Consider the following 27,933-nt stretch of genomic DNA (forward strand, 5'->3'; position numbering starts at 1 on the left):
TTTGGAAAGATAATAAATGGAAAAATACAAGATGATATAGGACATCTAATTAGAGAAGACCAAAGTGGATTTACGCCTGGTAGATCTTGCACTGATAACTTGTTTATACTCCAACAATTAATAGAAAAAAGAATAGCTGTTAGTACCGAAGTACATCTACCTAGATGTACTTCGGTACTTTCATCGACCTAGAAAAGGCGTATGATACGGTTCCAAGCCTTAAATTGTGGCAAGCTTTACAACAACTCGGCATTAGTCCATACCTTTTAGGAATAATCACAGAAGTATACAGGGATAACACTACTTACCTAAAAATCGGAAATAGACTATCAGAGCCAATAAAAGTAACCAAAGGACTAAGACAAGGATGCAGTATGTCACCCTTACTGTTTAATTTATATATTGAGGCAGCCCTCCAAAATTCGAAAAACCACTGCCAGGGAATGGGAATCCCCATAGCAAAATGACGTATTGTTTTCCCTGAACTTTGTGGATGACCAAGTCGGAATTTATGATAAAGCGTCTATAGAGAAAATATGTAAAATGGGGGTTACAAGTCAGCATGAAGAAAACAGAATATTTAGTTATCAATTCAGATGCAAGGTTTGCAGTGTTGATAGACGAGGACGTTTAAATCAAACAAATGGAAAAATATAAATATTTAGGTGCACTCATTGATAAGAAGGGCTTGGGAGAAACCGAAATTAAACACCGAATCAATCAGGGACGTAAAATTGTAGGATGTCTGAACTCCTTATGGTGGGATCACAACATTTCCAAAAGGAACAAAAAAATGGGTGAATGGTTGAATCAGTTCTTTGTTATGGCTCTGAAGTATGGACAATTAATGCAGACCTGAAGAGAAGATTGTTGGCAGTTGAAATGGATTATTTGAGAAGAAGTGCTAGAACATCAAGGCTGGAAAGGAATACCAACGAATCTATAAGAAATAACATGATTGCTATAGAGACGGTCATTGACAGAATAGAAAGAAGAGGTTTAAAATGGTTTGGACACCTATTGAGAATGCCTGACGAACGTTGGCCCCAAAAACTTCACAGATGGAAGCTCCCTGGCAGAAGAAAAAGAGGTAGACCTCGACGCTCATGGAATGAAGGAATTAGAAGAGCGATGGAATCGAGATGTTTGTAGGAGAAGCATGCCTTGGACCGGGAGGATTGGCGGAGGAGAACGGTAATACGGCGATAACCGTCTCCAGAATGTACTGTATTTACAAGTTGGATCCTGTAATATATATATATATATATATATATATATATATATATATATATATATATATATATATATATATATATATATATTTATATACATATATATATATATATATATATATATATATATATATATATATATATATATATATATATATATATATATATATATCTTAATCCACATTAATAATTGGCTTAGTGACCTACTTTTTAGTAGCGTAGTTACCTTACTTTAATAGACCTTCCTCCTTTCTATGAAGTCCTGTTTAAAGCAGAGATCCAACGTCGCGGAGTGTGCCACTCCTCGTTCTAATCTTGATATTTCACTCACTATTGAATAGGGAATTGGCGATCTTCTGTCGGCGCGGTGAGTCCCGTCATTAGTCGGTAAATTAACACAATTCAAAGGACCTCGAAAGCCGGAACGCAAAACTAAACTAAAAAACTCGATACTCCAGGCTTCATGAGAATGGCCGGATCATATTTCGATACGCTAACCGTGTTGGGGAGAGGATTAGCATTCCAAACGCCGTTGTATCCCGACTTTCGCTGATTCTCGTCTAGTACCTACATCATATGATATTTTAATTTTTACTGCCCGAAGCTGTCTCTCTTAAGTTTAGTAGCTATGGTAACAAACCTTCAAATCTTTGCAATATCTTAGCCATTTTCTTCAAATCGCTGGTTAGTCCCAGAGCTGTTCTTTTTCTTTAGACATCTGAAAATGCATAAAATAACTGATAAATATTTTTGTGGCCATTATGTGCCGTTAGTTTTTTGTTTGCTGTCTAATAAAATACATACGTATTTAAATGATTTGAAATTATTTACAATGAAATGGGAAAATTTCCCATAGGACTTCCATTCCACCCAGAAAATATTAAGTATAATTTCGAGAAATCAATTCACTTAACACTGCAGTTATGTGGCTTAAATCTTCTTTTATATGATGCAGATTTTATCTCTCTTAGGCCTAGATGAAAAAAATTCAAAAGTTAGGTCTGAAGCCTGATTAAAAAAATATTTGTTCAGATTATGTAAATATTAAAAAATTTCTATTTCTTTGGACTTTTATGTCTGTTCTTGTTCTCAGCGTATTGTTCTTTTTTAACAATCTTTTGACCATACAGAGACCGCTAGATATAAATATATTACACAGAAAGGGCATTTACACTGTAATATTGTTTGTCAAATTTTTTTATTAAAAAATATCTACATTATTAACATGTCAGAAGTGATAGAGTAGGTATTGATTATTTAACAAATTGATAGTTTTTTTTAAGAAGTAATGTTTGTTTGTTTTTTATGAAGCAATCAAAATACCTGTCAGTAACATATGGATGAAATGTTATAGACAACGATTTCATTGTAGTGCAAATTTTTTAAGAGGTAATCGTACCACAGTGCTTGAATATAAAAGATAAATCGTTGTGGTAACTGTTTGGTATATTATCAAAGTCAATGATTTGTGCAAAGTATAGGTACTGGACTGTTATTCTACTACGTTAAAAAAGATACAACGTGCTATAAAAATTCTTAATGAAAATAATTTTATGTGTAAAAAGGTGTAAAAAGCGAATAACATTAGCTGTATAGACAAAATTAATAAGAATAAATATGCAAGAATTTGGAAAAGAATCAGAGATAAATAAACACTGGAGAGGAAATCATTAGAAGAATAAAATCAATAAAAATATTTCAAATTTGTAATTATTTTTGGTTGTGATGTTTCTCCTGACGCAATGATAATTTATAGGTATACTCGGTTCGCTATTCCCAGTCCGAACTGTCTAGTGAATTTAGTAATTTTTTTTTACGAAGTTAGTTACTTTTTGACAGACTAAAAGTGGCTGGAAATTACTATACAACCAAGCACACGTACAAATTGCCAATATTAATAGTAAACAAACTAAATAGTAAATAAAATAGAACTTTGCGAATTACCGACAATCAATATTTATTTATCTGCACCATATAATAAATAGTTATGTTAAATTATAACAACTAAAATATATTTTTTAAATATATACTACCCAAAAATTTGATGGGTTTAGTATACACTTCCACTATTTAGAATAATTCTTCTTTTTTTAAAGAAAGAAGTCTGCAATAGTAGGATACTTGAGCTATTAATACTAAGAAGTAGGAATTGTTGTGTTGTAGGTTTCCGACAATGAATCTGTCAAAATATGCCCGAGCTAAGCGAATGGAGTTTACTTACAAATACTGTTAACATTAACTTATGCACTGCTACCAATCAGCATACATGGAACCGCCACTGCCACAACTTTTTCGAAAATAAAATTACTTTTGATTTCACCATACTTAATTTTTCTCTACCGTTCACATTTACCGGCATGTAATCTCTTTTCAGACACACTAGTAGAATTTCTGATTCCTCAGAAATCCATCCAATTTATAATTTTCTGGTTTTCGATATACCTCAAACAAAAGGCTTTAAATAAATTAACTTTTTCAATCTTTCCCCGATTTAAAACATAATAGCATAATAACATAATAATACGGTTAATCGCTGTTTTATAGTGCAAACCTCAAACAAGTTTTCCCTGAATTTTCAAACGAAACACTTTCTATTTTTATTTTAATTATAGATTTTTACTTTAATTTTACCTAATATTTTAAATTTCACAATTCACCATACGTCGAAAATAAGTCCTTCTCACTTTTAACACAAATAAAACCATATTGTACCGATCAAAATGTAGTAGTATGCGGTTTTTGGTTGTTTTAAAAGTCGTTTACAATGGCTAGAGCACGAAGACGCCTAAATGTCCATCAATTGCACGATTTTGATAGCATGCGTATAGTTGGCATAGAGAAGCCGGACTTTCTTTTCGGGAAATTGCAAATATGGTTCACAATAGTTTAGATGTTTTCGGGCGACAAGAAACCGAACAGAAAACCGAAGATCGGGGTGCACAATTGGCAAAATGCGAACAATTTATCATCGAATTAGCAGTTTTAGCCTTTATTCATTTCGGCCCCTAAACATCGACGTAATCGTCTTGAATAGTACAGAGAACGAATGTCTTAGAACCATAAATGGAATGTGGGCTGTTTTTAGTGATGAATCCCGAGTATGTTAAGGGATGCATGATAACCAAGCCACGATCAGAAAAAATTCTGGAACTTCGTATCATCTTCAGACGCTCCCACATTCAATTTTTCAGCAGGATAACGAAAGAATATAAGAGCATTCTCCTCAAACTTTGGGAGCACTTCGGGAAGAGTTAATTAGGGCATAAAACGAGATACCTCAGGAGGATCACCTAATCAGAAGCGAGCCCATGCCTATCCAAGAGTGTGTTGCCAACCGAGCTGCATGGCACATTATTAATTGATTTACCCCTGTAAATTGTTTCACTCATAAATGTTGATCGTTTTGTTTATTTTGCTACCCTGTATAATTGTACAATATATATTTACTCTTTATTAAATGTAGTAACAATTTTTTTTGTTTCAGGTACGTACACACACAGTCACTCTCTGAATGAACGTGAGTATTTACAATAAGTATGTTAAATTTATTAAAATAAAAATACGATTTTGCTGCAAAACGGTAGTTTCCATTATTAATGGTAAAAAAATAAAAATTTTTAGTTAAATTTACAAATCAATAATCGAAATGTAATTAAATCACAATGAGGTAAAAACTTCTGCTGTATAATGGTATATATTTATTAAAAAATTTAAATTATCCGAAAAGAATTAAAAATTTCAGAACGTTTTCAGTCCTATCCGACCATCATCAGTGAAAACATATAAAGAGTTAAGTTGAAACTAGCTAAAATTATGGTAAACAGCCAACCGCTGGGATTTTTCTTATTTAATTTGTAATTAAATCACTCCCATGTCATCATAGCTGTCAGTGACTACATTGTACATTGTTCAGTGAACGTTATAGTGCAATTACTGCTAAATTTATCTACTTAGCTTAAAACTTCATGAACAAAAGTATACATTTTATATTTCTAGATACAAAGGGCCGGAACTTCATAACGTCTTAACTTTTTACCAGTGTTCCAGTACCAGTTTCTCAATTTTATATAAACTATTAAAATATTAACAGACTTTTTGTTAGTTTTGATTCTCCCCGTATAGTTAGCCAAGATTTCGCATACAAAAACGCAGGCACTATCGAACAATAAACGGTTGTTAATACAATGTTGCAAAGAATAGGCTGTTTACTCATTGTTGTCAACAATGAAGCTTAGAAAAATGAGCGTACTTCGTTAAAATTGCAGATCTCTTGGGTAATTATCAGGCGTCTCCCTAACTTGTAAAAAACAATTCGTTAACCAAAATCGCTAATACTTTTGTTGCTGCATGTCGAAGAAGGTGTTTCGGTAGCTGCTGCTACCATTCCATGTGGTAAAGTACCACTTTTAAATACACATTCGTTTATTGTATAGAATCTTTACAATATTAAACCCATTGTTGATGTTATATTTAAATAAGTTTATTTGTATAACAAAGTTATATACATTAACTATTTGCCACAATTATTCCATGTGGCAGGAAATCTAGAAGCCTGTGCAATGGTGATCGCCAACGTCGGATAACTCTGATATGGCACGTGAAGCAGAAGATACCTTTATTGCTGCAAATTAATGTTTTTATTTTGTGCCGAACTTTATTTCGTATTCTATCGTGATCTGAACTTTCGAGTCAAGCGATCTCTAAGTGAGTTCTAGATTGAACATAGACATCCTCCATCCTTTCCGATTGCCTCATATGTTATATAGAGTCATCGTATGTGCAGAAAGCGACAGAGATCACGTGACGAATATCCACTTTATGGAGCGAAATTTTAAATGGGGATTCCCCATTGGGGAATAAAATCACATTGTCTGCTCTTATATCGACAAGACGGACCTGACCACTACTAGGTTTTACCGCTCGTTGTAAGGGTCTTATTAAGGATAACTTTCTTTCGGCACTTTCCTTAATTTTTTTGCAGATTAAAAATATGACAAGCTTCTGTTTTTTGACAGAAGCACCTAAAGTCATAATTACTCTGAGCAGTGTATCTTAAATTCAACCAACTCAGCTTTTAAGATAAGTACCGAATTCTTTACATTATCAAACAAAAGTTAAACTTAATCGTCTCCAAAGAAATGAGATTACATATATAGAATACACTTGGCTTATATTACTTCTTATCAACAAACAATAATAATTAAAATAATTCGAACCAGAGCGTTTGTTTTTGGCATATTCGCTGACACAGCATTTATAATGCCGTATCTATATTAAAACATGTCAATAACATGAGGTAACTGTAACATAAAGAATTTTAGATATATTTTATATAAAGGAAATAAGCAATATACTATTTTATATAAAGTAAAATAATAATACTTATGACATAAAATCTCACGAGTGCATATATTAAAATAAATTTAAAATTATTAATCACTGTCATTGATCCAACTACTTAATTCACCTTTTGTTATGTACGGGGCTTGTTTGTCTAATTATTACCTTCCAGTTATAAATAAAGAATTATCATTCAGTTTTTTTATCCCTATTATGGATAATCTTTTTAATTTCTCTATTTTTTGTATCATGGCAATATTAATCCCCTGCAAAGGCATGTCTCGTTTAACTGTAATCCAGTTTCACCCCTTCTTCTGCCAAGAATTACTTACACAGTTATCCTTCTTATTGGTATTCCTGTTTCAACGGTGAACTTGGCCCGATCATTTTAATCTCCAAATGAGAAGAATCATTGAGTAGCAAATCCGTATAAGGATTGTTTTAGGTTTATCTGCAACTTATTTTTAAGTGTCAATATACGCATAAGAATTCTTAGATATTTATGTCTTTAGTGTCCTCCTCTACGAAGTAGAAAGCTGGAGTCTCACAGAAGATGCTATAAAACGGTTAGAGGTATTTGCGATATGGTGCTACCGACGCATGTTAAGGGTTTCATCTATATACTACATAACTAACATAACTATTCTCCAGATGCTAAGAAAAAGCAAAGAAATTATTAACACCGTAAAGAAAAGAAAATTGGCTTACTTAGGACACATTATGCGTAATAGTATTCCGACATATAAATACCGACTTCTGCAGTTGATTCTACAAGGCAAGATTGAGGACAAGAGAGACTCTGGTCGCAGACAGTATAGTTGCAGACAGTGTATTCGGCTGTTTCTTCTACATTTTCGCAGAATATGCATGTTGCTCTCTCTACTTTTCCCATTTTACAGAGATGGTGTATAAGTTCATCATCATCCAGCCTCAAGAGTCCACTGCTGAACATAGGCCTCTTCCTCATGTTTCCAATCCCGTCTATCTTGCGCCGCTCTTATCCAGTTTTTATTGAGTCTTCTTAAATCGTCAGACCATCTTGTAGGTGGTCGACCGACGCTTCTCTTGTCTTCCCTTGGCCTCCATTCCAATAACCTCTTTGTCCATCGCCCATCTGTCATTCTGGCTATGTGTCCTGCCCATCTCCATTTTAGTCTGGCTATCTTCTCGATGATGTCAGTCACTCCGGTTCTTCTCCTGATGTCTTCGTTGGTTATTCTGTCTCGCAGAGTTATTCCTAACATGGACCGCTGCTTCTTCTCTGCGTGACTCTCAGTTTGGTAGCTGCTGCTTTTGTTAAGGTAAGTGTTTCTGCTCCGTACGTCAAGACTGGGAGGACGCACTGACCAAATACCTTTCTCTTTAGGCATGTGGGCAGCTCACTTTTAAAAGTTTCTCTCAGTTTTCCAAATGCTGCCCACCCAAGGCCGATTCTTCTCTTCAGTTCATGAGTCTGGTTATCCCTGCCAATCATAATTTCATGTCCCAGGTATTTATATCTATCTATGAGTTCTATTTCTTTCCCACCAATACTGATGTTCTGGTTGGGTACCAAACTGGTCATGATTTTTGTTTTCCAGATATTTATATTTAAACCTACATTTTCTGTAGCCACAACGAGTTCCTGTACCATCTCTCTTGCCATACCTAGATCTTCAGCTATTATAAGTATATCATCGGCGAAACGTAAGTTGTTTAGATATTCTCCATCTATTTTTATTCTCTTTGTCATCCAATCCAAATTCTTAAAAGCATGTTCTAGCACCATATTAAAAAGTTTGGGTGACATTGGGTCTCCTTGTCTAACCCCCCGTTCTATTTTTATGCGATTACTATTAGTATGTAATCTGACAGTGGTTGTTGCCTGCAGGTATATTTTGTATAATAATTTAGTATATCTATAATCTAGCCTGCATTCTTTAAGCGCCTGTAATATTTTGCTTAGCTCAACTGTGTCAAAGGCTTTGTGAAAATCTATAAATATTAGAACTAGAGGTTTATTGTATTCCACTGCTTTCTCTATTAGGGTTTTTATACTTTGTAGATGGTCATTTGTTCCGTAACTTTTTCGGAATCCTGCCTGTTCCCTTGATTGATAAGTCTCTAATTTTCTTTCCATTCTCTTAACTAGTATTCGCGTAAACAACTTATATATATGGCTGAGGAAGCTAATCGGTCTGTAATTCTCTAAATTTGCTTTGTTTCCTGCTTTGTGTAATAGAATCATAGTAGCGTTGTTCCAGTGTGTTGGAATATTGGCGCTGTGAAGGCAGATATTGAAAAGTTGTTTAATTTTTTCAAGTAATACATCCCCTCCAATTTTTAGTGCTTTTGATACTATTCCATCTTCACCCGGAGTTCGATTATTTTTCATTTTCTTCAGGGCTTCTTTGATTTCTGATTTTGTTATATCGGGCATTAAATCTGATCCTTGGTTTAATACCCCAGTTTTTAGTGTAATTGGAGGTTTCGTATTGTTATCTTTTTTTCTTGATCTATATAACTCTGTGTAGAACTCTTCTACTATTCTTAATATTTCATCCCTGTTCGTGGTTTCTTCTTCAGTTCTGTTTCTCAGTTTGTTAATTTCTATTTTCCCCTTTTGTACGCTCCTCTTCAGAAGTTTCATGTTCTTATTTTGCTCTACTGCCTGTTTTGTTTTTTCTACATTCTAGTTTCTTATGTCTTTTCTTATCGCCTTTGTGATCGTCTTATTTATTTGATTTATCGCTTCTTTGCTTGTAGTGTTATCTCCTTTCATTTATCGCCTTAGTTCTATAAGGGTTTTCGTGGGTTGACTCAGTTTTTCATCTTTTTTGCTTGTCGGACAATATTTAGTTTGAGCCTGTTGCATTGTGTTGACTATTTGTTTGTTCAATATATTGATGCCTGCTGTTGTTGTATCTTTCAATGAATTACCAATATATTTTTCGAACTCCTGAATGTTAGTTGGTTTTGTCCATTTCTTTGGTTGTTTCTTATTTATCATTTTGAGTCTTTCTTTAGTATAAGTTAGTAGTTACCGATAGGACACTCTGATTTTTTAGTTTTCTAAAGCTCTAAAAATGGTTTTTCTGTGACACCCTTTTTAAAGTTCGTTTTTTTTTTCATTTTGCGTACATCTTGAACTATGCAAATTTTTGGTCTTCGGAAGAATGGGTCTGGTCTGATAAAAGAAGTATTAACTTCTTATTTAGCAAGACTATCACCAGTAGCATAAACAGTAATTCCTTTGTACCATGGTACCCACAACAAAGTTATTTTATTGTGCTTTGCAAGTTTCTTGAAGAACTGTTTGTCCATGTTAAATTATTTATTGTTGTTCTCAGTTAAATTACAATGTTCAACACTACTTTGTATATTCTTCAACAATTCCTGCTTTTTAGCATTTGTAATTGAGGAGCATACATGCAAAAACCGATAAATCCACTTTTTCCAATTTCGAGATAAATGCCAAAAACTTATACAGCAAAATCCCATAATAATTTAAAAAAACATCATATTGGAATTAAATAGTAGTAGTAAGTCATGTAATAAAATCCTAGAATTTTAATATATTATCTTTTTTTACTGTTTTTATTTGTCATTTTTTTTTTAATTTATCGGGTTTTGCCTGGAAAGATATTTGCAAGAGCACCATATTTTTGTTGTTAATAAAAGAAAATAAACAAACTAGAATGTAGAAAATTATTTTTATTGTTTAACAAGTTGAAAAAAGTAAAAAAGTCAAGTTAAATCTGAAGTGTTGGTTCCTCTTCCAGGCAGTCACATGTCTCCTCTTCCTCTTTCTCCTCATCCTTTTCATTTGAACTTTTGCCATTAAGCAATTCCCGGTACCAGTCAAGTTCTTGTAATTTCTCCCAATCTTTATCGAACTGTTGATTTAGTAAGTGTTTAAGGGATTTTTTTTTCTTTTCGGGGATACCCCGAGTCAAATCTTTTTCTGTGATGGTTAACTCAGCATCGGAAAATTTTGGTTTCAAAAGTTTTTCAAAATTTTCCAACCCACTGGTAAAATAATAGTTTTGGAATGAACGTATTTTTATGAATTTGCCATTTTTAAATTTTTTTATTACAATTTTCTTTGTATCGGCTAGCGCTTTTACTTTTTTCAAGCCAACTTGAAGCTCTTTCATATTAAACAATCTCCAATCAGTGCCTATCTTTTTAACAACTCCAATTTGTTTGTAAATTTCTTCATATTCCTCTCTAGAGAGAATTGTGGCTTTTTTTCTTAGAAGCTTTTCTATTCTCCCAAATACCCTGTCTGCTGGCAAATACGAATGGCCCCTGACTGGAAATACAAGTAATATTTCTGTTACTTGAACTGGAGCTTTAAATCTAAGCCAGAAGTACAGCGAATGAATAATATGGGAGTTTTTGTTTTGTCCACCGTTTTTTTATCGTACTCTAAAGAATCCAAGTAATTTACAAGTGCAGAACCTATTTCAATTGATCCTCTACCTGCCTGATCTTCAGTCCACGTAAAAAAAGTTGGATGTTTGGATTGGCTATCAACGCAGCAAAAAACATACATGCTAATCTGCTGTGCATAAAACGCATCATTAATAGGTGTTTTGGGCAAAGGCTGCACCTGCTGCATATCAAAGCAGAATGTAATGGAATTTTCAGGAGTTTCTTTTAGCAGACTATAAAATGCATTAGCCCTCTTTTGGTGGATACTTAACTCAGTTCGAAACTCTCTTTTCTTTACCTCGTTAATTTCCGTTCTAATTTTGAATTTAAGTCTGGTACATTGTGCGCACACATCTGATGCTGGAGTAGAAAACCCAATGTTAAAATCATTAACGAATATCCTTCTAAACATCGAAAAGTTTACATTATGTTCAGGGTCGCATTGAGTGAGGTACATGCCATGTAATTTCTTTATGCTTAGATCAGCGGCCAAATAAATTCGTCTTACTTTCTTTCTATTATAATGACTTTCTTTTCCTTGTAGTTTACCAATAAACTCTCTTATTTTATTCTTTTTGACAACAGATTTTGTGGACACGTGATCTCCACCCCGATTTTCTTTTGGAATATTTCCGTCTGACAATGTTTTAGCAACGTAGTTTATGCGATCTTTTTTAATATTCACACATTTCAAAAAAAATGCCTGACATACCTGAACTTTTTTCTTGCTGACTCTTTTCGACAAGAAGTAGTGTACGGAAAAGTTACGCCCCTTGATTGCTCGTTCTGTTGTCGATCTTTTCCTTTCAATTGGAACTACTGACATGTAATGACACAATTTGATATCCTGTTCTGACTTCACATTATTTTCAAAAATTTTATTTCGAATGGCTCGAATGTCACTTTCAGCAATGCTATTGCAGTGATAAGTAGGGCCATTATGTTTGCAAACTATTGTAAAGTTTTCCAAATGAGGATCGCTATCACGATATCTAAAACAAAAAATGGATTAGGTAACGAACGTCTTAATTTATTCTTTACCTGTTACCTTTGCTTTTGCAATTTCTGCCTCTTGGTCTCACTTTTCTGTTTTTTCCTATTTCCTATACTAATTTCCAACACACTTGCTTCCATTGTTAAAACTTAATAAGAGTATGTTAAACAACTGCTTAATACGTAATTCATAATCAACATAACATAACCTCTTAATTCTTGCCCCCTTAATTCCGACAACGTGTTTATGTTAACACAGTCCTCTCGTTTTTAATTTACAAACTACTACCATAGGAAAAGAAGTATACTTCTTTGTTTATGCTACTACTATAAAACGAAGCCCAAAACAGCATAAACAAACCTGCTATAAGTACGCACTATATTATGGATTTACAACATAGATGGCGAATTCATTATTTAAAGATATATCGGGTTTTGCTTGAAATTTGGATTTATCGGCATTTGCTCGAACTGGTGAACTTTGTTCATCATTTTAAAGGAAAAATATCGGTTTTTGTTGGGATTTTATATTCTAGAAACATAGAGGGCTACTTAATTGATACTAATCCATATGCAGGTTAAAAAATTCAAAAAATGGATTTATCGGTTTTTGCATGTATGCTCCTCAATTATTGTATTAAATTAACTTATCTGGTATTTTATATTCGTTTGGGTTTTTCATATTTTTTAACTACCCTGTTGCCTTCATCACTGGCTCTTTGATGATTATCGCCTGTTCATCTATTGTGACATTTTACGAGGCTTCTATTGGTTATTCCAGTTTTTAGTTATATGGTTTCGTTTCAATTCTTTGCCTTGTTACCAAATCCCTTTTCATGACTCATTACAAAATCCCTTTTTGGGCTTTGTACTGCCATTTTTCCGCTACTGAATTTTTTCCCGCATTCTTCTTGATTTCACGAACTTTCTGTTCACACTGTTTCTTTCTTCTATGTATCTATTGCGCTTCCTTGCTGTTATACATTTCTTATAGCTAAGATATAATGTTTTTCATCGCTTGTAATCTCTTTTTGTTGATGGTAAATTAACATTTAGTATTCGTTTTGCTGGCCTGTTATTTCCATACTTCCAGGGCTTGTCTTGCACCCTTCTATATATTATTTCCATGCTACGTCTAGGTATCATGCTGCATTATTGGTTTTAGAATGATAAGTTTTTTAATAAAAAATAATCTTCTAGCCTTGCTTTCCTGTAATATCTGCCTCTCGTAGACGGCCTATATACGAGTATGTATATGCCGCTTGCTATCACATTTTGATGTTTCGCTCTTCCAGCGTAGGTGTATCTTTGAAAGGTTGAAAATTTTTTCTTGAAATTTTCTATCGGAAACTTCTAACTTTGTTTTTGTGTTTTCCTGCGGCGACTTTACCCGATATCGAGACTCCATTTTCTTCGATCTCCCCATTGTCCATCCTCTAAGTGCCTCACACTCATAGCTTTACGAATTTCCTCTTTCCAAGTTTCTTTTTGGGCGTCCCCTTTTTTTCGATGATGTGGTATCCCATTGAGGACTTGTTTAAGTAATCTGTTGTCATTCATTCTCTGTACGTGTCCATACCAGATGAGTTATTTCTTTTTGGTGTCAGTAATGATTGATTTTAAATGCATCCATTTCGGTGGCTTCTATTATTCTTCTTCAAGCATCCTAATATCTCTCTTCAAAAAGGGAGATAAATCGAACCCAGCGAAGTAAGGAAGGATTAATTGACTAAACACAACTCTAAAATTAACAAAAATGGTGATAACAAATAAACAGAATAAAATTATAACACTAGCAGAGGAACAACAAGGTTTTTGGTCGGGAAGATCATGCATCGACGCTATATTTATAATGAGGCAAGTGCAAAAGATATCGTTAGAATAAAAAAAATCAGCATGCTTATGTTTTGTTGACCTTAAGAAGGCATTTGATAGGGTCAAATTAAAGGACGTTATCCACCTATTGTATGCAAGGGAGATACCTCTAGGAATAATCAAAACTGACTTAATTGAAGCTGACAATGGGATGAGACAGAGGGATTTTCTGAGCCCACTATTGTTCAACCTTATCATAGATGAAATAATAAAAAAAGTAAGAGCGAAAAAAAGATACCAAATGGGAACAAACAACTTAAAATAATCTGCTATTCAGAAGACGCAGTATAATCTCTCAAAGTGAAGATGATTTACAGCGTATGCTGCACGAATTTAATATCATCACCATTCAATCTTCGCTTATCCACTGCTGGACATAGATCTCCCTCATAATTTTCCATCTATTTCGGTATTGTGCCTCTTGCATCCAATTCCTATGACAACGTTTTAGATCGTCAGTCCAACGTGTTGGTGGACGACCTCTGCTTCGGTAGGCATCATCTCTTGGTCTCCATTCCAGTATCCGCTTTGCCCATCTATTATCTGTCATTCGAGCCACGTGACCTGCCCAGTTCCATTTCAGTGTTGCTACTCTCTCTACTGCATCAGCCACTCCTGTTCTTTGTCGTAGCTGGCGATTTGGGATCTTGTCTCGTAGTGAAACGCCCAACATAGCACGCTCCATCGCCCTTTGACATACACGGATCTTTTGATCTGTTCTCCTTGTCATGGTAAACGTTTCCGCACTGTAAGTTAACACTGGCAAAACACACTGATTAAACGTTTTTCTTTTAAGGCATATTGGCATCAGACGATTTGAAAATATGGTTCAGCTTGCCGAAGGCTGCCCAAGTCAGTCTTATACGACGGAGAATTTAATATAACCGCCAGAAAAACGAATGGTTATAACAGCAGATCTACTGAGATGTAAATTGAAGCTGGAGGATCAGATAATAGAACAAGTGATGAAATTAAAATATCTAGGCTCACACAATCTAGCTACGGTAAGCTCGAAGCAGAAATGTGGAAGATCAAGTGAATCATGCAAATAGAGCCGCAGGATGCCTGAATGAAATAATATGGAGAGATAAAAATATCGGAAAAGGGATGAAAGGCAGATTTCGCAAAATAGTCATCAGACTAATAATAACATACGCGGCAGAAACACGACCTGACACTTTTTGTATTCCACATCTCCGAATAAAAATAATCGATGATTAAAAAAACTGCATGAAGAAAACAAGGTGTATTTATTCGGATTCTCTATTGGATCGATGGTTTAAACCCTGGCCAGAAAACAAACAGCTTAACAAAATAGTATAGAATTCAAATGGATCTAGACTTAAACCAGAATAAGTTGGCGTATCCGATCGACCTTTGAGTGAGCATTACCGCAAAATATGGAACCTTGCGGCTCGGTTTTACTCATTTCATTGATCCTGATGGGATGCATCAAGAAGTTGTAGGATATCCGCGTATAGATAGATGGTTATTGAAATAAGAGTTAATAAATTTAACCAATGATCCCTTACAACACCTAAAGCGTGACCTAAAACTGTGACCAAGTTTGCTTTAATAAAAAATAAAATTATTTACGGGTTCGTATTGTCCGAGTTGAATGTGAAAAAATTATTAACGAATTTATAATGCAATTTGAGTTTTCTCGAATAATATAAAGCATAATTAAAATACTATAAAAAAATATAAGAATAAGAAGCTACATCAAGTTTCCTGTAGAGTTTTGTGCTGTTGATTTTTGTAAAATACTAATTATATATTGACTGATCCTCGTACACTAATAGAAAACGCGGCGTTCCCACCATATCAGTAGGAAAACCGAACTCGTGTGCTTATCTACCTCACCGACTGTCAGTCAGTCCAATCGGAACACCACATATACGAGCGTACCAGACTGCATCGCGCGTTATCGGCCTAAGGAGTTTCATTTGTTTTTCAAAAACTAGTGCGCCCTTCGTATACGAGTGTACTCACAAAATTTTCGGAAATTTGGAGTTTCGTTCTTTCGCCGGACGCCGTTGTAGTGCATTGGATCGTGATTTATTTGAGGTTAGAAAGTTAGAATGGTAAATAAATGTCAGCCGCTGGTATTTTGCGAAATTGTTTATTGGTGTGTTGTGTAAGGTAGTTTAGTGTTGGTATGTTGGAAGAGGTAGAGTGAGAGGATGGTATGTTTTGAAATTTGCTCACGGTTCCGTTTGAAATTTGTCACAATACTAGAATTGTTAAAATTCTTAACGACACTTCATATTTTCCTATTAATAATATAAAATATGTTAAAATATTGGATAGTAATTAATTGCAATAATTATTATGACAGACTAGCAAATTAACTAGTTCTAAAAAAATAATTAGGTACTAATATGTGACCTTGCCACATGAAAATTGTTTCTATCGGTTATGGATTTTACTTAACGACAGTCTTATTACAATATTCTCCGTCAGTTATAATATGTTGACGTTAAGTAATAATGTTTTTAAAGGTGTCTTTTTATATTCACCAGAATATATTCTATGTGTTTCTGCTCAAGTTTATAGGAAACAAAACTGCAATTTCTAGCGCTTTTTAGACACAACAAAACATTTCCTCTTTCACTATTGTGTTTAATATCTTTAGAAAGAGATACCTTAGAAATCGTAAAATAGATCAGATCTTTTAGAAAAACAAATGCAATTTGAAAACTGTTGATGAATGTCTCTATTGCACTCTCAAAGAAAGAGAAATAAACTGCATTGATTTTTTCTGCTTTATGTATGTAGTTAACATTATTATGTCCACCCTTTTCACAGCCTCCTGATTTTCTCTAAAGCGCTCACATTGGGATTTTTTCTTCTTATAATGTCTGTCCGCTACGGATCTATAATCCAAAGTGTCCTTTCCAAATTTCTAATATTGTAAAATAAGGCTTAACAAATTGCTATTGGAAAATAAAAAAAAATTCTCATGTCTCATAAGGATTAATCTCATCATATAGGCATATTAAGTAATGAAAAATCTGATATTTTGACTAAGGAGGTAGCACAAAAAGTTTTTTTCTGAATATTTATATAATTCCAAACGTCCTCAAAACAATAAAAAATAAAGTTAGAATATGAACGACAGTGGGGAAATATTGTAAAATCTCACAAAATACACATTTCCAGATACAACCAACTTCACCACCTCTATTCCATTGCATTTTATATGTAAACTATGCTACAAAAAATTCATTTTTAGCAAGTGCTTTTCGATTTGAAACAACAAACATGGGCATTGCATAGTCGTCATCCTGTAATTGTGATCAAAATTCTTAAGGATATCTTATTTTTCTTCGGTTGCAAAAAGTAGTTATAAAAAGTCCAAACACATTTTGTTAACAACCACTATAAACACTTTAAAAGTAAAATTTTCATCATAATCTCATCATATAGGCGACATCTTGGATTAATAACTATCTGAGCAAATGTAGGTGCTTGCCTTCTGTAACCTCAAAATATATATATATTTTTTTCGATCTAAATATTTGAAATAATTTTTCAATGTAGTAAAGATTTGTTGTTTGTTACTAAAATCTTGATTTGATTAAACGTACAGGGTTTTTTATATATCCTTATTTGACTTTCTATTTGTAGGTCATTTTTTTAATATACTCTTACTAAAGTTCCTTTAAGTGCTGATTATGTTCCACGTTGCGATTTTGTTATGATTTTTATTCGCATTGTTTAGATCTTATTGAGATACTCAATATCACTCAAAAATCAGACAATATTAAATTAATTCTATTATTTATTAAAGCATTTGTTGCCGTTAAGAATAAAAAAAATCTGTTTAATACAGCTAGAACTCTCTTTGTCAACCTTTATCTCTATATCTATCCACTCTGGATGTAGGTATCTACCAACGTCTTCCGTAGTCTCCATTCGAGGATTATCCATGTCCACCTGTTTCTATTCATTTTATTTCTATTGCGCCGCCCATGATTGACTAAGATACTGAAAATCAGTATATTTTGTACTTGTCCAATGGAAGTCGTAAAAATTCGTCATAGATCTATTGCTACGTGTCAACAATCTATTAGTCCTACCAGTACTTTTTTCCAAAGACCAGATTGATTCAAATATTAATCGGATTACCTACCACATAAAAGATTATTTCAAATGTTTTTACATATTTTTTAATTGTGTTTAATAGGGACTATAAATGATATCTAAAGGTTTTCAAATGCCTTATTCCAATCTACAAAGACCATTAGGTATTATTCATATATTTGGTGGTACAAAATAAAATTGAACTAGTCCACTTAGCTACATTTGAGCTACAGAGGTATAAAGTTAAAGTTTCATAACAATATTACCATTTAACATTTTAGAAGAAGAAGATTAAGGAGTAACTTAGGCATTTATATTGTTTTATTGACCAAATTGCCTGTATGTATAATCTCAAAAAATGCAAAAAGTGGTCTTAGTTCAAATGTATTCTTAAAAATATTAGGAAGATAATGAACCAACTCCAAATGTTGTTAATACACTGTATTTTTACATCTACTTAGGGATCATATTAAAAATATTAAAACAAAATATTCCTTCTTATTGGAACTTGATGTCATTTTCTTCAGTCGCGTCGTTGTCCTTGGTTTGATGAGTTGGCTGATTCCCTGGAAGGTTTTTGAAGTATCCATGATGAATAGGGAGTATGGAAGGCAGCAGAGAAAACATGTCCTCCTTTTTTTGAAATTCATTTGTCTTCTGGTTGGGTAAAGCTGATCCTTCTGTACAATCAACAAAGTCTGTACTTCCACGGATCTTCCAGGCTTTTTTAACCTTTTTTTTTTTCGATATGTCTTAGGTTCTAAACCTCGAAATTTCACTGAAAGATTAATTTATTTTTATTTGGAATGGTGCTCTTTTTTTAAACCTCAACCACCGTGTCTTAAGCCAAGTGATTTGCGTACTTCAGTGTCCTTTTTCCTGTTTGTGATTGAATCTTCGAGGCGATTTGTTCTCAAAAACTCCAACAACTGAGGCTTTTTCACTTTTGCCTTTTAATGTTCTATGATTTTAATGATGAGGCTGCTCTCTCTATTATACCGAATTCAGTATCGTTGAGTAGTAGTTTCAGTAGAGTAAAGCTAGTTCTTATATTCCCGTTTTGCTCAGTGCATGAGTCAGAAAACATAAGGTGTTTAAATCTCCTGGAATTTCCATACAAATGTTTCCTAATACATCTTCAAAAAATAGATCTTCAGAACTCCTTCCACCATTAGTTTCATCTCAGACGTGCGTATAGGCAGTGTTGTTATTAAACAATTACAACGATTGCCAGAATTATAGATATAAAGATTTCTCTTATAATAGGGTATTGAAGTTGTGAGTTTAAGGAAAGGCCAATGCCTTTTGAAGGTCAAATGTGCAAACATATTTATCCTGCGAGGCTTCCGCGGCATCTTTTTTCAGTTTTCTGCTCGCCTTAAGTGCAATTCCCTTTCTGCCTTTATGTCGACTGTCTTTTTCTCGTCAATTTCAGCACGGATTTTTTTAAATAACTTGTCACAGTTGCTACAAGTGTCCTTTGAAGGATGTTGTAAAGTACAAGTTAAATTTTTGGCTGAAGACTTGGTAGTAATATTTTACTTTCATAGGACTTCTGTTCTCACTTTCACATTTCTGTTTGGATAAATCATACATTTTTTTAATATTCAAATCTGGGCTTAAGTATCTTTTGTTCTCATTGTCCTTTCTTGTGTAGTGGCTTTGGTAGCAGAAAAATGACTTAACATCATACAATAACATCTGAGTCGTCAATTTTACGCGTCACTGTTTTCCCCCTTGGGGCAATAATCATTTTCATAATGTGTAATAAACTGCCAAAAGCTACTAAAACACTATCTGGGCTTGATTCAGTAGTATTTCGAAAGAAATATCAATCTGTCACTAAACACCAGAATTTGCACCCTAGCGGATATTATCAGAACTAGTACTTGGTTCATTATTACACTGAAATGTTACCTAGTTGGGCATGCTATAGCATTGTTAACTCGTAAATGACAAAAAGTGGACTTGTCTTCCGGTCCACTAGTATTCTGATCTCTCCATATATTAGCAGTAAATCGAGGGCAAGGGCAAACCGGCTATTTACCTCCGATTTAGATTAGATAGATACAAGAACCTCACTAGTTCGTCCTCGACCGACCTGTAGGATCCAGTTTTTAAAATTATTATTATAACTATCTGGGTTGAATGTAATCCAAGGACTGCGTCTGTCATCTTGCTTAGAAGAATATATAACAGAATATAGTACCAACGATCCGGTCTTAATATGCTATTAAAGGGGTATAGGGCACCACTATGACAACCTTATATTAAGTGTTTCATTCGTACCCATATTAAATTTCATATGTATATCAATCCATTAAATATTTTATAGGTACTTATATAATCTAAGTAATAATATAACACTCATTAGTTACCAAAGTATACAATAGCAGATAACGTCATTCCTCATAAAACGTTAAGTAAATTTGGATTTGGTAATTGATAATAGAAAAATGTTTTATAAAGATTCCTTTATTATAATGGAGTATTCGAAAAATAATTAACATTAATGACATTTTACTATAATTGATTTCTTATGAGTATTTCTAGAGTATTGTTTAAAATATTTAATATAATATGAAAAAGATTTCTGTTGATTACAAAATTTTAAAGTCATCCCACCATCAATAGGGCGCCGATGAAAATCTACTACTTAAAATATATCGAGCTATAATCCGATCCAAATTAGACTATGGTAATATAGTTTACTTGTCAGCATCCAATAATTTATTACAATCGCTAAACTCTGTTCACAACACTGCTCTCCGAATATGCTTAGGAGTATTTCGATCCAGTCCCGCTGAAAGTCTCTATTGTGAATTTCATGAACTCCCCCTTTACTTTCAGAGGCAGCAACTACTCCTATCTTAAGCTAGGAGAATTTCATCGAATCCGACTAACCCAGTATTTAACCTTCTGACCTCGCCAAGAGCTGGACTCGTAAACTCGCCCAGATGTATACTTTCAATAACACAGATCTTATAATCCTTGTGTCAAGACACAAATTTATCTCGAAACAATTCCGTCTATAAAATCAGAATCCTCGCCATGGTCTAGAACACCTCCTTCTAGAAACACTTCCCTCTGTAAATTTAATAAGCAACAAACAAATATAATTTTTCGACAAGCTTTAAAGGATATTGTAAATATATCCCACTATGATAAGGTGCAATATACCGATGCATCTCGAAACGCAGATGGAGATCGGCTGTTCTGTCACTACAGTTGGTACAGTATTAGGACAGTACCGAATATCCAACGAATGTAGCGTGTTTTCCGGGGAACTCTTCAGTATTTCAAAAGCTCTCAAGTTCCCTTTTGGCAATCATCAAAGTGTAGTTCTGTGCCCCTATTGCTTATGCGCAATTCATTCGTTAGAAAATATTTTCAATCAACATCACCTAGTGCAAAAAATACTAGAATCGATCCATCTCCACACTTCCCGAGGAACTTCAGTAACAATAATATGGGTGCCTTCTCATATCGGCATCCAAGGAAATGAGATAGCTGACAGCGCTGTAAAAGAAGCATCTACATCCAACTTTAAGGCAAATGGCAGGACCTTTGGATCACCAAAGATACGAAGCTCAGAGAAATACAACCTAATGTTAACAGTTATTTATTCCTAGCATCCCTGAACAAAAAAGAGAAGATAGCAATTAGAAGATTGAGTATAGGACAAACACGTTTGACACACGGTCATCTTATGTCTTCTACAGACCAACAGTTATGCTCCCACTGCAACGATATTCCTATTACCATCAAGCACATCCTCACAGAATGTCAACACTTCTTGGCCACTCACCTTGAAAACAATATAATCCACAGTTTAAAAGAACTTCTTAACTGTTCAAGCCGACTCGAGAGCCTAATAGACTTCTTAAAGACTATTGTTATTCTTTACTATTGTAAACTCTGTATCGTAACTCTGTAGGTACTATTGTAAAACTTTGCTCCCGTGTCAATGACGAAAGATGTCGAGAAACGTTAATTCGGAATAAAAAAAATTTGAATAGCTTATTTTGAAGACTAAACAGTTTCTCAGGTGTTAGGCCAAATGCAAATTGTTTAGCGCTTATTTAACTCTTATCGCGCTTATATTTAACACGCTACATCCACGGTATGTAGGTACACCAAATGCACCGTTTGGGATTTTTTTATTTTTAATTATTTTTTTATTCATCATTTTTGTCTGGAATAAGAGATCTTCTTCTTCTTCTTACCCTTCTGTCGTCCATGTTTGGACGTAGGCCTCTCCCAACTCCTTCCATCGGTCTCTATCCTGAGCAACATATTTCCAATTTGTTCCAGCTATTCTTTTAATGTCATCAACCCATCTCATCTGTGGTCTTCCTCTTGGTTGTTTACTTTCGTAAGGTCTCCAATGTTGTATTGTAGTATTCCAACGTTGGTCTTTTTGTCTAGCAGTGTGGCCCGCGAAGCTCCATTTAAGTTTGGTAATTTTTGTTGCTATGTCCTCGACTTTTGTTTTGGATCTTAACCAGTCGTTCCTCTTTTTATCTGACAGTCGTGTACCTAACATTGCTCTTTCCATTGTTCTTTCTGTTGTGGCTAGTTTATTCATGTTTGCCTTGGTTAGTGTCCAGGTTTGACATCCATATGTCATGATAGAAAGGATGCATTGGTTGAACACTTTGCTCCTCAAGTATTGGGGTATTTTGCGGTTCTTAAGTATCCAACTAAGTTTTCCAAATCCTGCCCATGCTAGTCTTGCTCTTCTAGTAATTTCCGCACTTTGTTTCTCTTTGTCAAGTCTCAGGATTTGGCCTAGATAGATATATTCCTGGATTTGTTCCCACTGCCATTTATAGTTATACGTCTGGGGTCATCTGTGTTTGTCATTATTTTTGTTTTTTTTTTCATATTCATTTTTAGGCCGACGTATTGGGAGCTGGCTGCTAGTTCCCCCATCATAATTTGCAGTTCCTCGAATGTGCTCGCTATACTCACTATGTCGTCAGCGAATCTGAGGTGGTTTAACTTGTTGCCATTAACGTTAATGCTATAGGTTTACCAATTTGTAGTTTTGAAGACGTCTTCTAGGGCTAGGTTGAAAAGCTTTGGCGATATTACGTCTCCCTGTCTCACCCCTGTCTTAATGGGGATGGGATTTTGTGTTTTCAACTAGTTGCACTGTCATAGTTGCATTTTCATATATATTATGTATTAGTTGCCTATATCTCGAATCTATTCTAATAGGAATAAGAGATATTTATGATGTTTCAAAAGCCTCGTTTACATAACATCCACTTCTGTAAAATATTACTTATATAGGTTAAATAGGATAGTACCAATGAATAGAGACGGAGACGATCATAGAAGGAATCTTATGAAGGCGATGTCTCCTCCGTTTCGAATTTGATAAATAAGGTTTGTAAACAGGTTGATTGAGGCACTAATAATAAATTTGTTAGTGCAGTTCATACCAACTTCTGCCAATCGCTGTGAAAGTAAGGTTTGGTAAAATATCAGCAAGAAAGAATTGCTCGATGCAGATCTCGGTCCTCCTCCACTTTGGAAAATGTTAATCTTACAATGATTACCAAAAGGTTTTTTATGAATTGTGCAAAAATTGATTATCAGCGCCTTTATTGACCGGGTTACAAACCTTGCTTATTTACATTCCGACATTGTCTCAATCAAAGGACACTTTTTTGTTAAGGAGTAGCATATTCGCATTAACCTGCATATTCGTTGGTAGTACCAGTGCCTCACCCAGGGGGAGTTTGGGGGGTTAAAACCCACCCCAGGTCACTATTCCGACACTGTTACTCACAAATTTTAAGGACTCAAAATGGAGGTAGCATAAAAAAAATTTCTGTTGGCTTACTCCGATTTGCGGGCAGTGATAAATTATTTTCATATGAATGGCGATTGAATGAGGACGTTCTTGGTTTTTTAAATGTGTGTGCACTTTTTTTTTTTCAAAGACGGTAAAGATTATTCCCAAAAGATCTAAGATGTTTTTCACTAAGACACAGTTCCACGGCAATTTATGATAAAAAGCTAGTTATATAATCGATAAAAAGAATAAATCTTTAAATTAAAAATAAAGTTGTACATATTCTAGCAAAAGCAAAAACAAACGAATTAACCATCTCTATGAAAAAGAAAGTAATTCAGTTGTCAGTTCAGCTTCATGACAATGATGAAAACTCCTTGAATATTTAACGATACATTTTTATTCAATAATAATATGCAAACAGTTTGTACGCAAATTTTTAAAAATTAAAAATGTTTAAAATCTAGCTAACAAATTAAATTTGATGTTGATAAATAAACCCGTATTTAGAAACATTCACCTATTGTCAAAATTACTTCCGATGACACACTTTCGTCGATAATAAAGTGCAGAAACCGGAACGCCCACAAAAATGCGAATAATCATGAAAATAGTAATAAACTCTCTCTAAAAATAAATTGATTATGAACATTTCTTAAAAGTAAGAGTGCACATCGCCCCCAAACGGAGCACGATCTGTTCCACAAAACGTTTTACAGGACTATCTTCTTTGAGAATCAGTTTCATCAGGAACATTTATAACTCTGACCGTAGTATCGACGCCCCTTATTATTTTCGTACGTTTCTGTTTTTTTCTCAAACATCTTGGTACGAATAAACCAGAAATGTATAGCGCTGTTAGTATATAAGTCGTAGGATTTTTAATTTGGGATTTGAGTCATATTTTCATTTTTTTTTCTTCGTTATCTCTCATATATTTTCCAATTAGTTCGTTGTCTGTAGCTCTTTTGTCCCTTGGGCTCCTAAGCAGCACTGAGTGTATCCAGGAGTACAGATTCTTGTAGAAACCTGCTACTCGACTTAATACTTCTTCTCGATCTTGCATAATGGCATTGCCCTCATGCACAAGACTCATAACTAGACTTCGGCAAATATGCAAATAAAAATGTAGAAAATATGCGCATAAATATGCACGTGTTTACCCGAAAATATGCAAATATTTTACAAAATATGCATACAAATAAATAAAAAAATCGTAAAATAGTAACAATTTTATTTAAAAAAAAAAGTATACATAACTAAATATTTCCTACTATTCATTAAGATTTACATTTATTTTAAGTAACTACATCATTTTTAAGTATGAATAAACTTATTTAGAATTATGGTAACAATAAATGACCAAGTGGTGTTCAAAATTTTCTAACAAAAACTTGTGGCTTCTGTCTTGTCTGAGTACATATATTTATATATGGAAAAACTTCGTTCAACATCAACTGATGTAACGGGAGCATTTTTCAAACTAACGAAAACATTTGGTTCTAAATTAATTGTTTCCGAAATATTTCCAGCTAGAACACTGACTACTTCAGAAAGAATATGGTAACCTTTATTTTTTTCCATAGTAGCTTCAAATTTTTTTAAAATATCTTTTCCAATATTACCTCTAACGTTCCGACAACATGACGCAAATTCTTTTATTAATGCTGTACTTTCGAACAATGACAGTTTTGGTGATTCTAACTGAGTAATTGTTTTTTGAACAAAACTAAAATTTGATTTTATAAATGAAAGTTCTTGTTGAAGCAAGTTACTCTGAAAAGTTTGTTTAGAATCCAAAAGAGATTGGGAACTTTCATCTGTTAACGTATCAATTATGTTCTTTATTTTAACAAAATGATCTGCATAAAAATTAGCTGCTTCTAACCATGTTCCCCATCGCGTTAAAATAGGTTGTGGTGGAAGAGGAATGTTAGGTAGCATTTCTTTATAAAGTTGAATTCTTATAGGAGATTTAAGAAATACTTTTTTGACACTGGATATCATGGTATTTACAAGAGGAAACTTTTTTCGTATTTCCTCTGCAACTCTGTTTAATCCATGCGCTACACAAGTAACATGTATTAAATCTGGGAAAAATATTTTAAAATTTTGTCCTGCTTTCACCATATAAGGAGCAGCATCCGATAAAATAAGCAGTAATTTATTAGAAGGAATAGTTGTCGGAAGAAAAAAAGTTGCTAATGTTTCTTGTATAAAACGCGAAATTGTTAAAGCATTTGTTTTCTCAAGTTGCTGGCATGAAATAAGAGATTTTGGTAAGGTATCTTCTTTAAGAACACCAATCAATAAATGAGCAATATACTTTCCTGAGGAATCAGTGGTTTCGTCTACAGATATGTAAAAATAATTATCTGCAATTTCTTCCTTAATATTAATTAACACCGACGAGTATAGCCCGTTCACATTATTTCTTCTTAGAGACCGATCACTTGGAACATTAAGTTTGCAATATTTTTTTAGAAACGAACTAAAATTTACATTTGCTAATTTTGAAAGCGGTATGTTTGCAGACACTAATGCGCGACACAAGTCTTCATTAAAAGTTTCTTGCTCATCTAATTTTTTTGAAGTAGATTGGAAACATTTAGCCATTGAAGTTTGATGTTTTCCTCCTATTTTTCCTTTTTTTGCAATGTGTGAAGCAGTTCTCACATGTTGGTCTATCTGAAATTTCTTCTTACATGCTATCTATAAATAAAAATAAAAACCTTTATTTTAACCCAACCTTTAAAATATAAAAATATACAAGGTGTTTTTGGTTAATCAAATAACTGGTTTGAAAAAAAAAACACTCGCTAAGTGTTTTAAATGCAGTATTAATCCACAAATTAGTTTTTGTTACTAACCATTAGTATATCATATAACTTATTTTAAAATTCAACAAAAGTTTTTTTTTTTGTTAATTCAATTACAATAAAAATAATTGTGTTTTAGAATAGCTGACTTCATAAAAAAAAGTAAAGGTGAAAAATTTTTCTAAATACACACCATTGTATTGTACCATGGACAATTTTACTAAAGGAAGCTATTTTTCATTTAAAAACAACCTACGAGTACTAAATTTCAAGTAAATACGTTTATTGGTTTTAAAGTTATTGTTGTTATTAACTAAAAGAATTTAATTTTTTTTAATTTTAACACCCTGTATCTCGAAAAGTAAATAAGTTTGACCCCTCATTAACTATATCGTTTTGTTCAATTTTTCGAGAAGTATCTACAGTCAAACGTTGTAAGTGTCATTTGGAAACACCCTGTATGTATGAAATATTAGATATTTAATAGAAAATATTAGATACTTACAATTTTGCCACAGACTGAACAGTAGATTTTTCCCATATCCATAGACAGCTCTTTATAAGGTTTAATCCAAGTTGAAGCACTGGTTGTTTTAGGCATTATAAAATCACAATCTTCCTTTTTGTTACGCACAACGAGTGTTTACGCTTTGAATATCAAAACAAAAATGATTTACAAATCTGAGCATCAAATTAGAAATGTTTAGGTACCTAATTCAATAAACTGGGAGATTTTGGAAAATCCCTAAATTAGGAACAAAACTATTAGCCGTTTACCTGCTGTTAAGATACAATAAATTGTAGATAGATTTGGCGCTTAGATCATAAAATGCAAATGAGCGAACCCTTAGCGATTATCCAATAACTGAATGCCTCAGTGACCGAGACTTTCTAAGAATGTTGAGGGCTACTTAAATTGATCTTCTTTGAAATTGTAAATGTTTTGTACCTGTAGAGATTACGTACTTAGATCATTTCTTGATTAAAATGACTACACAATTTTATATAAGAATTGAAATAAATTGGTATGTTTAAAAATTTTCAAATACAGTATAAAAATCTGAACTTTTATGCACTTTATGCAAACTGTTATACAAATATGCCAAAATATGAAATATTTGCATAAAATATGCACAATATGCAAAATATGCAATATGCATATTTGCCGAAGTCTACTCATAACTTTGTTTTTGTCTATACTTAAACTGAGAACATTGGACCCTTTATTCCATTTTAGGACCTCCTCTATAGCATTATATTCATCTATTTTAATTTTTTTTTAATCTCACCAATTTATCTAAACATTTTCATTTCTAAAACAATAGAGAAATCATTTTCAAATACATATTAGGCTTGTCCCATTTCT

The 27,933-nt window shown here is 33.5% G+C and overlaps 2 protein-coding genes across 12 annotated transcripts in view; one reads left to right on the forward strand and one right to left on the reverse strand.

The window, feature by feature from the left end:
• Positions 1–27,933, forward strand: part of baz (par-3 family cell polarity regulator) — a 356,412-nt gene that overhangs the window by 170,900 nt on the left and 157,579 nt on the right. For 8 of the 11 annotated variants that reach the window (XM_072522393.1, XM_072522399.1, XM_072522403.1 and 5 more), the window contains exon 1: positions 15,739–15,923. The exons of 1 other annotated variant lie outside the window; for it this stretch is intronic. The gene's annotated coding sequence lies outside the window, so the exon portion shown is untranslated. Of the gene's footprint in view, positions 1–15,738; positions 15,941–16,026; positions 16,043–27,933 lie in introns of those variants that run through there. 2 more of the 11 variants (XM_072522395.1, XM_072522396.1) reach the window with 2 other exon arrangements.
• LOC140433056 (uncharacterized) lies at positions 10,304–12,414 on the reverse strand. The gene is made up of 3 exons (XM_072521121.1): positions 12,037–12,414; positions 10,982–11,980; positions 10,304–10,913 (listed from the first exon to the last, which is right to left on the reverse strand). Exons 1-3 carry the CDS (start codon positions 12,120–12,122, stop codon positions 10,304–10,306), a joined length of 1,695 nt encoding a protein of 564 aa, XP_072377222.1. The 5' UTR covers positions 12,123–12,414.

The sequence above is a fragment of the Diabrotica undecimpunctata genome, chromosome 2, assembly GCF_040954645.1.
Source record: "Diabrotica undecimpunctata isolate CICGRU chromosome 2, icDiaUnde3, whole genome shotgun sequence".
Lineage (NCBI taxonomy): Eukaryota > Metazoa > Arthropoda > Insecta > Coleoptera > Chrysomelidae > Diabrotica > Diabrotica undecimpunctata.